This window comes from Glycine max, chromosome 17, assembly GCF_000004515.6.
Source record: "Glycine max cultivar Williams 82 chromosome 17, Glycine_max_v4.0, whole genome shotgun sequence".
Classification (NCBI taxonomy): Eukaryota; Viridiplantae; Streptophyta; class Magnoliopsida; order Fabales; family Fabaceae; genus Glycine; species Glycine max.
The window spans coordinates 31,505,606-31,520,488 of NC_038253.2; the positions used below are offsets into that span (position 1 = coordinate 31,505,606).

Sequence of the window (14,883 nt, forward strand, 5' to 3'; positions counted from 1 at the left end):
TTTATTCTCTCTATATTTTTTTATGGCTAAGGTTAAGAGAATACTTTAATGTCAGGAAAGTGATCTTATTTTATGTTAGTAGGTGTTAGCCCATTTAAACCACTGGTCCCATCAAAAAGTAGTTATCTCTAAAAACTACTCCACTTAAGTCCACGACCCATTTACAATTTAGTCCATAATCATTAATCATTTATTTATCGTCCCTTACTATGTCACAAGCCTCTCACATGAGACATTAAATCTTACAAGTTATTGGTAACTGTCTAGTATATTAAAATGAATTATTTAGTTCTTAAAATATAATAATATTTAAAATAGCAATGATCTTAGTTCCTTCTTTGATACTATCATACTGTATAGTGTTTTCATAGTTGTTCATTACGTGTCGCTATCCAAGATTGATATGGATTTGTATGAGCAACTCTTCATTGATACTTGCGAACTCCTATGTATGTTTAACATGTATACACTTTCTTTCATTTGGTATATCATTATGGTATATTGGTCTATGTTGTATGGATTCACAAAGTACTTGGAGAACATTGGGAATGCCATCTTGATTGTAATATCTAAGATGAAATTCACCATTACCAATAATCAACCTGAAACACACAGACACACATATGCAACATAGACCAAATACTAAACTATAGAAATACTACCTACTAGTTCAGCATAACAATAACAAATAAAAGTGTAACGATGTTGAACATATACAGGTATTCACAGGTACCCATGAAGAGTTGCCCAAACAAATCATTATCAATCTTATCAGCCTAACTCTATATAGAGGATTGCTAACATACTTTCACCCTTTTTTAGTTGGAGTAGGTTAACAATCTATGCCAAAAATTTTGGACCATAAAACCAATTATTTCTTTTGTTTTCATAAATTCCTTTAGGGATCTTAAAGTCATTTAGCATTTATTTATTTATTTATATTAAAAAATCTTTATTTCTTTCTCTTTCTACGCACTTATGATCAAATGTCACCCAAATTTTCCAGAAGGATTGCTTTGGTTCTTCAAACTCATCTCTAGCACAAATTTTCTCACGACTCTTGCTCTAATTTTCCCATCCTTCCTGCCTCATTAAGCATTCTGGATTTGTTTTTAATGGCTATTTTTCCCAATAAGCTTTCTTTTTTGTAACTCTGAGGGTGGAATCTGAACCTCTCATTTTCCTAATTATATTCGACATAGAAATTCTACGGCTAACAGTTCTCCCAGTTGTACTAGTCATCCTTGCCAAACCATGTTAGTGGTGACGATAGTGGTCATGACGACGATCACGGTGATCGTGACGGTTGACAATCATGGTGGTGGTTGTGATGGCAGCCATGGCAGTTGTGATGGAAACGGTCATGACGGTGGTGGTGGTTGTAACACCCTGACGAATCACACTAGAAAGAGAGAGATCCAAAGGTTGTGCAAGTATTGGACTGTACAATTGAAAATGACTTAAATGAACTAATTAGTACTACCTATACAAACAAGATGAATCTACTTTTTAGTAGACCACCACTTAAGAACTCCACAGTTAAGTGTGTTTGCCTTGGAGTAGTTATGAGATAAATGACCTTCTGGAAAGTTTTTCTAGAAAGTATGTGAGTGAGGACAAAACATGCTACAAAGTCTCGTGTTGGTTTGTGAGGACAGTCAATGATCTTGAAAGCCATCGAAGTAGATTGTCGAGGTCTCGGAAATAACTACCTACAATGATCATGTTGGTGACAAGTTTGGGATATTTTAGGATGACATAAATTAAATCTTTAAGATATTTAATTTTTTGTTTGGTAAATTTTTTAGAGATTTTGTGGTTAAATAAAGTTTTAATTTGAATTTTAAAATGTTTTAATCTTAGTCTTTCATTTTAATCTAAAAGTTGAGATTGACCATTCTCATTATCACATAAGATGGTCATTCTCTTATGATACATCCTCTCTCTCTCTCTCTTTATATATATATATATATATATATATATAAAACTTGGATTTGTCTAAAATCTTTGCATGAATCTCCACCACTCTTTGATGTTTCAAGTCTGTTCCAACTCAACCAATGCAGGTTCCTCCTGCTACTCTCCCCAGAATCGAATCTAGCAATCATTACTTTAATTTCTTTGCAAAGAGAATTGAGAAGTTGCTCTTTATTTGCAATGGATTTTACTCGCCCCATTTTTTCTTGTTGATTCCTTTTTTTGTTCTGTTATATATTTTATTTTTATTATTTTGTTTTGTCTTGTGTTTTTTAGGTTAGTTATTGGTAATTGTTAGGGGGTGCCCATGATTTGGGTATTTACATAACTATAATTAACCTAATAAATAATTAGATTGTAAGTGGGTATTCTAACTATAACCATAATTAGTTTTTAAAATATGAGTATAATTTGATATAACTAGTTATTATTTTTAATACCAATTATATAACAAGTTATATCTAAAACCAATTACATAACTAGTTATGGATGAATAAAAATAAATTATTTAAAATAATAATTTCTATAAAACTAGTTATAGTTTTATAACTATAACTATTTTTTGAATAAAAAAAAGTTATTTAAAATACCCATAACTATAAATTTGGTTATAGTTTTATACCTACTTTTATATAACTAGTTATAGTTATTTTTTCAAACTATTTTTTAGCATCCCTAGTAATCGTCCGATACATTATAATAAGTTATTTAGTTCATAAAATATAATAATATTTAAAATAACAATGATTTTACTTCCTACTTTGAGATTGTCACATTTTATAGTGTTTTCATAGTTGACCATTATGTGTCACTATCCAAGATTGATAAGGATCTGTATGGGCAACTCTTCATTGATACATGTGAACACCTATGTATGTTTAACATCTTCTCACTTTCTTTCATTTGATATATACCATGGTATATTAGTTTATGCTGCATGGATTCATAAAGCACTTGGACACATTGGAAATGGAATCCTGGTTGTAATATCTAAGATGAAATTCATCATTACCAATATTCAGCCTAAAACACACGCATATGCAACATTGACCAATATGCTTGACTTTAGAAATACTACCTACTAGTTCAACATAACAAAAACAAATAAAAGTAACTATAAAGATGTTGAACATATATAGGTATTCGCAGATTTGTATGAAAAGTTGTCCATACAAATCGATCCTTATCAATCTTACCTATATATATATATATATATATATATATATATATATATATATATATATATATATATATATATATTAACTGATTTATGTATAGGATTTCATTCAAGTCATGATTGGGAACTAGTGATTAATTTTGTCTATAAAAATTTTAGATTATTCAATTCAATTATTAACCAAAAGAAAATTCAAAAAATAACATTTAGATCACTCAAATTTTAATATTTTTATGAATCAATAATTAAATTTAATGAATGTATTTAGATTAATTGTATTCATATGGGATAATAATAAAAGGTCGGGATCCATTTATAGAAGGTGTAAATTATTTAGACTTACACTAAATCTCGTCCATTAAAACAAGTTAATCTAATGGTTAAAACTATTTGTGTTAAAAAAATAAATTAAAAGGTTTAAGTGAGTCACGTGACTTTTTTTTCATATGCCTTTTCAGTTTTTAAACCATGTCCATAGATGCCATTGAACTTTATAAGCCGCATAACCCGTGCCGATGGCCACCGCCTTTCTTCCCAATAAATTTCCCGACCAAACTTTTTCGCACCAACGATTCACTTTCTCCTTTCTCATAGCTAATCTCTCACTTTCAGAGGAAACTTGGTTTGTTCCAGCCTCTTGTGACTCCCTCTTTTTTGGTCATATGGATTGTCTCCTTGAGATAGGAGTTTATTACTTCCTTTATCTCCAGCCTGATCCTCTGTCTATTCTTAAGTTAGTCGACAACTATCTAAGTGTTGAATGACCCCTTCTACAAGCTCTACCTCCAGTCCTTATTGACCACCAGTCAAAATAATTAAACTTCATTTCTCTTGGCTCAACCTACTTGTCCTTTGATGGGAGTTTTTGTTCAACCCGCAACAATTTGTTGATCCCCCAAAGGCTACATTTTTCTTGCATGTAGCCATATTGTTTATGGAGAGAGGCCCTAAGCTAGGGGCCAAATGGAAGACTATCCAAATTTTCCTTGGCACCTCCATCTCTTTCTTTGCACTTTTTAAAATTATGATCAAGGCTCCCACAACAGTAACAAAAATTCCCCAATATCTCATACTTAAAGAAGCTCTTTTTTGGCCCATTCTCGCCACATCCGATCATCATTCCCCTCTTGAGTGGTTTGCAGATATCAATCAAAACCCTTACCCCAATGGTTGTTCCCAACCGACTCTCCTCTGAAGCATCCCAATCGATAATTTTTCCCAAAGCATTGCCCACAATAGACGTAGTGTCTTTTGTCCTTAGCCTCATTGGTAGATCATATATTTGAACCCAAAATTAAGCATTTTTAAGAGTAATCTCCTCTAAAGTTTTGTCCTTTGGGAGCTTGCTAATGATGATGAGCTTCTTGTGAAAATTCTAGGGGGCTCTGTTCAAAATCAACTATTTGTCTACTTCTTTGAAGAGTTGGAAGGTGTATAGATTCCTCCCCACATCTCGTATCTTTATACCTCCGCGCACTTACCACACACCAGCCATGGTTGTATTGAATGCTTTTGGATTGATTGAATCACCCATCAATCACCTTCTAGAGATCCGTAGAGAAAACTCACATACAGGCTAAGGGATAACAAAAAATTGGGAGAAGAAAGGAAAAGAATGGTGTCTTGAGGGAGGCCCTTACGAGCTGTTAGAGTGACACTAGAAAACTATCAAACCCTAGGAGAGAAGAAAGGGGTGCACAAGATTGTGTTGTTATACTTATACAATGAAGGCTTTAAATGAAATATCCAATACCCTTTTTAATGATATCTTTTATTTGCCGACAAAAAAAAAACTTACATTGTTAGATTGAATAAACATTTTAGACCATAATGATTGTTACTTGATCTGATGTGTGGCCACAAAACAACCATGAATTACTTTTTAGCTAAATTATTATAAGCCATCATATTAATTGAATTTAATAGATATGATTTGGTGTAAGTCTTTAGACTTAACACGTTTGGTAGGGGGAGAAACTTCTAGTTTCCTAGGAATCCTAGTTTCCCATGTTTTTGTATCTATTTAAAAATATTAGAGAGAATGTTTTTTTAACTAGTTTTTCCATAAAAACTTTTTTATGAAGGGATGTGAGAATCTTAATTTTCTCAAGTTAATTTTTTTTAATACAGTCATAAAATATCATGTTACTTTTATTAAATTAAAGTAACTATTAAAAATATTATATAATTCTTTGGTTTCAAAGAAATTTATCTAAATATTCACAATGGTCAACCAAATAGATTTTATTGGTTCCTAATAAACATCATTCCTAAAAATCATGATTCCAAGATGTGAAAAAACTTCTCCTCCTATACAAAACTAAAATTTTGAAGGGATAAGTTTTTCATGTACATTTCTAAACTACATAAGATTATGCTTTTAATGAATATTGATAAAATTAATTTTGAATAAAATAAATATTGTATCATTGAATTTTGATAAAATTGACTCTTTATGTCTATACTTAATTATCTTTTGTCTCAAAAAAATATCTTTACTAGCTATCTCTTTCAATGTGTCATTTTTAATCTTTATTTTTGTATTTAAATTTAATTTATTTTTTAAAAGTTATCAATATTAAAAATGATTTTGCATTATAATTTATATCATTCATTTTATAAATAAAAAATATAATTTATATATTTAAAATATTTATTTATCATAAATTATAATTATAATATAATTTTATCATTATTTTGATTTTCTTCCTTAATTTTTTTATTTTTAGTGTAAATTATATTTATTTTACTTTTCTTTCTTAAAACACTTTAGATAGTTAAACAATAAAAAAGCGTTGTCCAAAACGCTATAGGAACAAAAAAATAAAACAAATATAATTTATAATGATTAAAAATTAAAAAAAAGACTTAAAAGGATAAAAAACAAAAAAAATATTAAATTACAAAACTAAAAGGATATTTAAGACTATAATTTATACATTAAAAAATATTATGAATTATATTGATAAAAATAAATATTTATTATATAAAATATACATACTAAAATGACATATATATATATATATATATATATATATATATATATATATATATATATATATATATATATATATAATGACAAGGTGGATCGAGGAGGACTCATCCTTACCCCCCCTTAGATCCGTGGAGATAGGTCTTGTAATTAATAGTGAAAAGGCCATAACTCTCCCAAGCGTCAAGTTCAAGGGATGGCTTAGGTAAGTAAGTGTCCCTGTTTTAGGCACTTGAAAAACAGTACTTTCGGAATCGCTACTTTGATTTGTTAAAGACTATGATTCTTTTTTAAGCACATTAATACCACACTATATAATTGGATATTGATAACAACCCATCACTTCGGATGGGATTGCAGAAACTTCTCTTAGCCAACCCTTTTTAAAGTCTAGGCTCTCTTCTTTTTTTTTTTTTATTTCTTTCTGCCTCCATCATTACCATTGTGCCACTGTTGGGTTATAACTATATCTATCACAAATCAAACTAGAATAAGTGAAAAAGGATTATAGAATGATGTCATGTAAAAAATATATATATCCCTCATACAATCACAACTTATATGTATAGTATGTTTATTAATTTTTATAATTATTTTAAAATCATATTAATTATAAATTATGATTACACACAATATAAAAATATTTTACACTCGCTATAATATCCTCAAAACTCAGAATAAACCTATTGTTTTGTTTATCTCTTTGCTTGATTCCTTTATTTATCCTGGTGGAGTTTTACTTTGCATTATTATGAAGAGAAATATTAGTGACATTTTCTTTTTAACACTGGTGGTTTGCTAAAATTTATTAAAGATCAATATATAATTTTGGAGAATATTTTCATCAATGTTTATATCTACTAAGTTAAATATGAGATTCATTAAAATTGGTGATTATTAACAAATTTCAATCAATCACATATAGAGTGTTAAAGAATGGGTGTGTAGCATTTTTCTACTATTAAATATATGTAGTATAATTTATGTGCTATTAGGTAATTGATTTTGATATATGTTTTTTTATGATGATGCATGTAAGGTAAGTATTTCATTCCAAACACAATCTTGAAAGTGTTTAAAATCTGCATCTAAACTAATTTTCAACCATAAAACTGTTTTCATTGACAAATGACTCTTAAAACGCTCCTTTTCAAAATGATTCAAACGTATAATAAAGGAGCGGATTTATTAATTAATGATGTCTTGAGAGTATTACTTAAAATTTGAAATATAAATTAGTAAACACCAAATAGAGAAATTTAATTTTTAAAAATATATAAAAAAAATTTAAGTAACTTAAAGAATTTAATTAAAGATAAATATATCATATTATGTACTTTTCAACATAAAATAATCATATTATGTACTTTTTGGTTAACATATTTGCTTCTATAGAAACGTCCATTATTTGATCGAATACAACGGTGAATGGAAATACAAGCACAGCCTTCAAGGGATTGAAATCACTTTTTTGTCTCTTTAATTACTTTTTTCTTTTCTGAAAACTATCATTCTCTCTCAATTGTTTATTTCTTGTGTTATTAACTTATATATGTGGTGAGCTTAGCTAATACCCTTGATTAGAAACAAGATTTAAATTCAACTCTTTTGGCAGTGAGAGTTAGCTTTATCACGAGAAGAGTAGCACTTAAACTGTCACGAAAGCCCAAAAGTACAACATATGGGTGGTGAAGTTCGTGAGTGAGTGAGTAGTCACAAGACGGAAAGGCACTAAACACGAGACAAATAACAATTTTGACAAAGTGAAAAACATTTGATGGTGCCAATTACTAGTACAAGATAGATATTGTTGCATTATATGAAAGTTGACCTTCAAATTATTTATGCCTTATTATTTTTAAAGAATATTGATATTCAAAAGTTTTAGAAGAAGGCATCTTGCAAGATGAGGAAGTGTATGTATGAATTAAAGTTTGCAAATTAACTTTGATGAGTTAAAGTTTGTAGGAAGTATTACATTATCTTTTTTAAATACGGTGTAATTTATATATATGTTGGATAACACCACTTAATAATAATTGATTTTAAATTAGAATATAATATGATATCACATATTATAGCTCGTTTCTTATCTGTTTTAACTGGTATTTATGTCACGTGTTAAGAAATTTCATATAGTCATTCTCAATTTTTGGAGTACAATTTATATACTTGTTGAATAGTTTTACAAATTGATTTTAAATTGAAATTTAATAAAATTTAAGTTTATAAAGGTATTTTAAGTCTTATTTGTTTAAAACTAAGTTTTCAAGGCAAAATTTTTCTTTTAATTAACATAATTTTTAGATAATCAAATATGATCCAGACTGATTTACTCTCGATCATACTTTTAAAATAATCTTACCTGAAATACAAACATACTCAAAGACAACTAATCTCAGCAAAGATTTATATAGTTCAATTTATATATCATCTATGAACAAGAGAAATTTGCAAATCAGACCCAATTACCGAAATCACAACTAGAGTGAGCAAAATACTCGACCAAATGTGTCAAGTTCTGTTGGCAATAGGGTATGCCTTTAATTCTAAGAACATAGCCCTCCATGATGTACATGATGCACAGATACTTGAAAGAGAAAGGATAGGAGTCTCGTGGATGTGTGGTATAAGTCCCATGTGAGGTGTCACATACATACTATTAGGGTTGCATACAAACAGGTCCAGCACCAATTAAGGTGTGGACCGTTTTGCTTGTGAAAGTGTCACTTTTTAAATCACACAAGAATCTAAATCTTAGGCATGTTGGTTTGGTGGTGACAATGTGTGTGTGAGAGAGAGTCATGGGGGTCATGATTTCTATGAAAATCCACAAAAAAAAAAAAAAAAACCCACTAGAGCCTAAAATCCCACTAAAGCTATAAAAGTGCGTTGATGATTTGGTAAGTCCTGTTTCACTTGGCCTTTTGCTCTCTTAGTGGGAAGTGACGGTGAATAAATTTTTTGTGGCGTACGTCTTCTCAAAGCATTGAAATTATTATAATCTGAACTATCATGCAAAAGATAATGACATAGAGAGATTTATTTATATATTTGTACTATAAAAATGTCCATGTGAAGACCACATCAAAGGGTTGTTGAAGGCCAGAAATTAATTTCCCTCCCCTAAGAGTCTTCTAATTTTTCTTGTTTCTCTATGAACCACACAAACTCACATACCATGACAAAGGGTTATAGATACGTATCCAAATTCATCATTTTATGTGTGGGGATGAGAGTTTGATTCTACGGTTTCAATGGCCATACCACAAGCTAGGTCAAATGGTAAACTGTTCTATGCGTGTTTTCTTATACATTTTTTGTATCTTCTCGGGTGCTATTTTCAGAATCTCTTTCTGACTTTTTGCCGTTTAGATTTTTTTTTTTTTTTTTATAATTTACTTGGTGGTGACATGAAACTTGTTACATTTTTTAACCAAGCTGCCACGTGTCCAACTCGCCAACCCCACTGGCGAGTCCCCTTCAAAAACAGACCCCCCCTGGAAAAAGTTTCAAAACAGCCCCCTTTTGAGAATTAGTTTCTAAAAGTAACCTAGTTTGAGAAATTTGCCGTTCTTAGCTAGTATTGATTGCGACTGCCACGCCAAGAAGTCACTTTTTCTCCTTTGTTTTCTTAAAAAGTATCACTTTAATAATATTCTAATCACCTCAGAAAAAAATTCACAGCTTTAGAATTTGAGAAAAACAATGTACTTCATAGGCCAATTTTAGAATTTCAGTCTAGTCTTTCTCCCTTTAATAATTTATAGGATTAAGAGAGTGACATTAACCACTAACCAATTTGATTAATTTTGGGTAGAGAAAATCATATTACAACAAGTAAAACAAATTTTAACAGAAGTTGAAAAATTTTAACTTAAAAAATGAATAAAATTAATTCTAAGCATAGAACCACAAAAAAAATAACGCACTCATATTTGCATTTCAAGAGTACTTTATTACCTTCAAATAAAATTAATTTTTCCAAGCTCAGCTTTTAAAATATCATTCTGAACATAACTCATAAATTATATTTATTAACATTAGTTTCTAAAATCACTCAAAATCAATTCTACAAGAATCTATTCCAAACGAAGCCCAAGACAGTTTATCTTGAGAAAGAAAAGAAGGTTGGAAATTCCTTCGGGCACCCAGTATTTTTGCTGGGCACCCAATGAATTTTCTAAATGCCAAAAATACCCTTAGGTTATAAATAGCATGTGGATTTTTTTTATTTCTGCAGCGCCAATTTTTTTCAGCAACTCAATGTACATTGCTTTCGTTAAGGATGGTTTGAAAGCGTATTTGTTCTCCGGTTGTGTACATGCGAGGAGTATACGGTGGATTCTGGTCGATTTTCGTTGCCAGAGAAGAAGAGGTATGTGAAATACATATGAATTGTTGATTCGTATGGCTCATACGGATCAGCAATCCATATGGTCATACAGATTGACAATCTGTATGACCCATATGGATTGACTATCTATATGACCCATACGAATTGACAATCTGTATGATTATCCAAATTTTTTTATTTTTAATTGTTAAATTAATTACTAATAATTTTGTAAATTTTTTTGACTAGTTTTAGTAATATTATTACATTGCTTAAAAATGAATATACTAATGATTAATAATTAAACAAATTTATATGAGAATGATTATGTATTTACATGTTTAACTGAATTATGTATTTTATTGAAGGATATATTTATTAGATTTATATGACATTTTAATGAAAAAGTCCTGTAAAATATTTTGTGTAAACAACTATATTTGTGTGAATTGAATTTGAATTTGTTGTTATTGAATTGAATTTGTTATATGTTTTATTAAGATGGATGAAGACCAGTGGATGTATGATAGTATGATGTCTCAAGAAGTTGAAATGAATGTTAAAAATGCGCAAGATGCTGGCATTAAAGTTGATTGCTTTGATGCCTTTAATACTTCTGAGGTATTTGTGCAATTTGTTGTTGTTTCGGGATCTTTTCATGAGAGTTGATGCACTCCCCGGGGTTATTGTCACTGACAGGGATTTGTCTTTAATGAGTGCAGTGAAAACTGTATTCCCGGATGCTACGAACTTGTTGTGTCAGTTCCACATTGACAAGAAAATGAAGGCAAAGTGCTAAACCCTGGTTGCTCAAAAGAATGCATGGGATTATGTGATGGAGGCTTAGGGGAGTTTGGTTGATTGTCCCAATGAGGGTTCTTTTGATGAGTACCTTAAAAAATTTGAAATGGCTTGCTCTCCGTGGCCTATGATTATGGACTATGTGTGTCAAACATGGATGATTCCACACAAAGAAAGATTTGTGAAAGCATGGACAAACAAAGTGATGCATCTAGGAAACACAACCACTAACAGGTATGCATATTATTTTTTGTTTGTTTTCATTTGTTGAAGTGTTGACTTAAATAACAATGATGTGATTGTTTACATGTTTTTGTATATTTCATCTATAGGGTTGAGAATGCTCATTGGTCACTAAAGAGACTCCTACAAAACTTTGTTGGTGACATATGCAGTGTTTGAGAAGCAATGAATAATATGATGACACTTCAACACACCCAGATTAAAGCATCTTTTGAGACAAGCACGCACGTGGTTGCTGTAGAAGCAAAGCTTCATGATGAATCAAAGGTGATTCAAAGGTGTTTTGATGATAACAATGATGATAACAAAAGATGATGACAAAGGTGATGACAAAAAGCTCAAAGATCAATCAAAGAACAACTCGAGTGAATCAAGAACAATTCAAGAGTTCAAGATAAGAATCAAGAAGAATTCAAGACTCAAGAAGAAAGTTTAGAGTCAAGAATCAAGATTCAAGGTTCAAGATCAATATTCAAGACTCAAGATTCAAGAATCAAGAAAAGACTTAATCAAGATAAGTATGAAAAAGTTTTTCTCAAAAATTGAGTAGCACATGATTTTTCTCAAAACATGTTTACCAAAGAGTTTTTACTCTCTGGTAATCGATTACCAGTAGCAAAAATTGTTTTGAAAAAGTTTTCAAATTGAATTTACAACGTTCCAATTAATTTAAAAAAGTTGTAATCGATTACAATGTTTTGGTAATCGATTACCAGTGCCTTTGAACGTTGAAATTCAAATTCAAATGTGAAGAGTCACATCCTTTCACATAAAAGCCTTGTGTAATTGATTACACTGATTTGGTAATCGATTACCAGTGATTGTTTCTGAATAAATCAAAAGATGTAACTCTTCAAAAGGTTTTTGACTTTTTCAAATTGGTTTTAAGTTTTTCTAAAATTTATAACTCTTCTAAATGGTCTTCTTGGCCAGACATGAAGAGTCTATAAAAGCAAGACTTTGTTTTGCATTTTCATTCAATTCATTCTATCAATCAATCTTTTCCAATTCATTCTTTATACAAGCAAGTTTTCCACATTGATTTCTGAGTCTCTTTGAACTTCTTCTTCTTCTTCCTTTGGCCAAAAGCTTTCCAAAGTTTTCTGGTTTTTCTAAACCTTGAAAACTTGTGCTATTCATCTTTTTCATTCCTTTCTCCCTCTGCCAAAAAGAATTCGCCAAGGACTAACTGCCTGAATTTTTTTGTGTCTCCCTTCTCCCTTGTCAAAGAATTCAAAATGACATAGTCTGAGAATTCTTTTGATTCTTCCCTTTCCCTAATACAAAAGTGTTCAAAGGACTAACCGCCTGAGAATTCTTTTGTATCCCCATTCACAAAGTATCAAAGCTTTAACAACCTGAGATCTTTGTCTTAACACATTGGAGGGTACATCCTTTGTGGTACAAGTAGAGAGTACATCTACTTCGGTTTGACTGAGAACAAGAGAGGGTACATCTCTTGTGGATCAGTTCTAGTGGAGGGTACATCCACTAGGGTTTCAAAGAGAACAAGGGAGGGTACATCCCTTGTGGATCTTTGCTTGTAAAATGATTTTTACAAGGTTGAAAGAAATCTCAAGGACCGCAGGTCGCTTGGGGACTGGATGTAGGTACGGGTTGTTGCTGAACCAGTATAAAAACTCTTGTGTGTTTGTTTCCTTCTTCCATACTCTTTTACTTTTCACTGTGCATTTAATTTCCGCTTTTACTTTCTGTTAAGTTTCTCTTCTACTCCTCATTCTCTTAACAATTTAGTAAAAGCCTTAGAAGAGTAAATTTTTTAATTAGTAAAGATTTAGGAATAATTAATTCAACCCCCCTTCTTAATTATTCTGAGACCACTCGATCCAACAGTTGGGCATGTGTTTAAAGTAACCTTGTACAAAAAACTACTTGGCATGGTATCAAGGTATGCTTTAAATGAAATTGCTGCTGAGTATGAGTGTGTAGCTTATGCAGACAAAAGCCCTTCATGATGTGGATGTGTCATGAGGAGTACCCACGGTCTTCCATGTGCACGTGAGTTGTTTAAATATGTTGTTAGCTCCATACCACTAGAGACAATCCACATTTTTTGGTGGAGACTTAGTTTTTCAAATCAAGGGTTAAGTGAGACACAAGTGACCATAACTGAGAAGATGAAAACCATATCGAAACGCTTTGAGTAGCTCGATGTTTGTGGTAAAATACATTTGAAGTCAAAGTTGCAAGAAATTGCTTACTCTGATATGAACTCCATGTGTCCTCCTACAGAAAAAGTGAAGACCAAGGGTGCTCCAAAAGAACCGCTTACCAAACAACAAAAGTCAACAAAATGCAATTCGTCTTATTATGAGTATGTTGATACGTTACACTCTGTGCAAAATAGTAATTCATCAGTGAAACATAGTGCATCATCACCTAAGGACCCAATACAGAGATGGAATATTCCAATGTTGAATTAATTTCATCCTTGCATCCAGGATTCTATTGAAAATATTATTGATGTCAAAGCAAATGGTAATTGTGGTTATCGTGCAATAGTTGCATTATTGGGTATGGGTGAAGAATCGTGGTCATTGGTGAGGAACCATTTGCATAAAGAACTGACTAGCTGGTCCGAAGAGTATATCAACCTGGTTGGTGGCATAGAGAGATTTGAGGAATTAAAGCGTTCTCTACTTGTTGACGACTTATCTAAGGTGCATAATTTTATTATTATGTCATTTTTTGTTAAAATAAAATTTTAAGTAACCACTATTTGTTGTCTGTTACATGTAGGTTATCATGGACAAGTGGATGAATATTACGGATATGGGATACGTCATTGCTTCACGATACAACGTGATCGTTGTTTCTCTTTCACAACAACAAAGCATGACATTTTTTCCTCTTAGAAGTCAGCCGCCACCAGATTCTTCTGTGCATCGTGTAATATGCATTGGTCATGTGTATAGAAATCATTTTGTACATGTAATTGCATAATTATGAATTTAGTAAAACTGCTAAAATTGTAGTTGCATATCTAACGTTCAATTTGTTTGTCGTTATGTAACAGGTTTTGTTACAAGACCACTGTCCTTTACCACCAGTGGCGTTGCTGTGGAGTACACATTGTCATTCTCAGACAAAGTAGTGGCCCACTCCTTACATAGCTAGAATGCAGCGTTACACAACTTTGTCTAGGCTGAATACCGAATTTGTTGATTTAGGTGAACCATGAACATAAAATTTTATTAGCATTGACGTTTGTTGCGACTGAGACACGTCGTCTTCCATTTCCATTACCTGTTTACTAAAAACAGCTAAAATTTTTATTGGCCCAAATTGTTTCTAGTAGTTAGACTATATTAAGACCTTTAGCACGTCATTGTTAGT

General features: G+C 31.2%; 1 protein-coding gene and 1 long non-coding RNA gene across 4 annotated transcripts; both read left to right on the top strand.

Moving 5' to 3' along the window:
• The first annotated feature begins 8,614 nt into the window (after positions 1-8,614).
• LOC121173785 (uncharacterized) lies at positions 8,615-11,844 on the top strand. Of its 2 annotated transcripts, none has more exons than XR_005889159.1 (5): positions 8,615-9,431; positions 10,390-10,524; positions 10,984-11,103; positions 11,205-11,517; positions 11,616-11,844. It is a non-coding gene; the product is annotated as an uncharacterized lncRNA (long non-coding RNA). The 2 variants fall into 2 exon arrangements; XR_005889160.1 differs by having other exon boundaries at positions 10,434-10,524.
• Positions 11,845-13,271: 1,427 nt separating this feature from the next.
• On the top strand, positions 13,272-14,883 carry LOC121173786 (uncharacterized). 2 transcript variants are annotated; one of them, XM_041010946.1, is made up of 4 exons: positions 13,272-13,861; positions 13,989-14,207; positions 14,287-14,436; positions 14,564-14,883. In XM_041010946.1, the coding sequence occupies exons 2-4, from the start codon at positions 14,064-14,066 to the stop codon at positions 14,639-14,641; spliced, it is 372 nt and encodes a 123-aa protein (XP_040866880.1). In that variant the 5' UTR covers positions 13,272-13,861; positions 13,989-14,063; the 3' UTR covers positions 14,642-14,883. The 2 variants fall into 2 exon arrangements, with proteins under 2 accessions (XP_040866880.1, XP_040866879.1); XM_041010945.1 differs by having other exon boundaries at positions 13,272-14,207.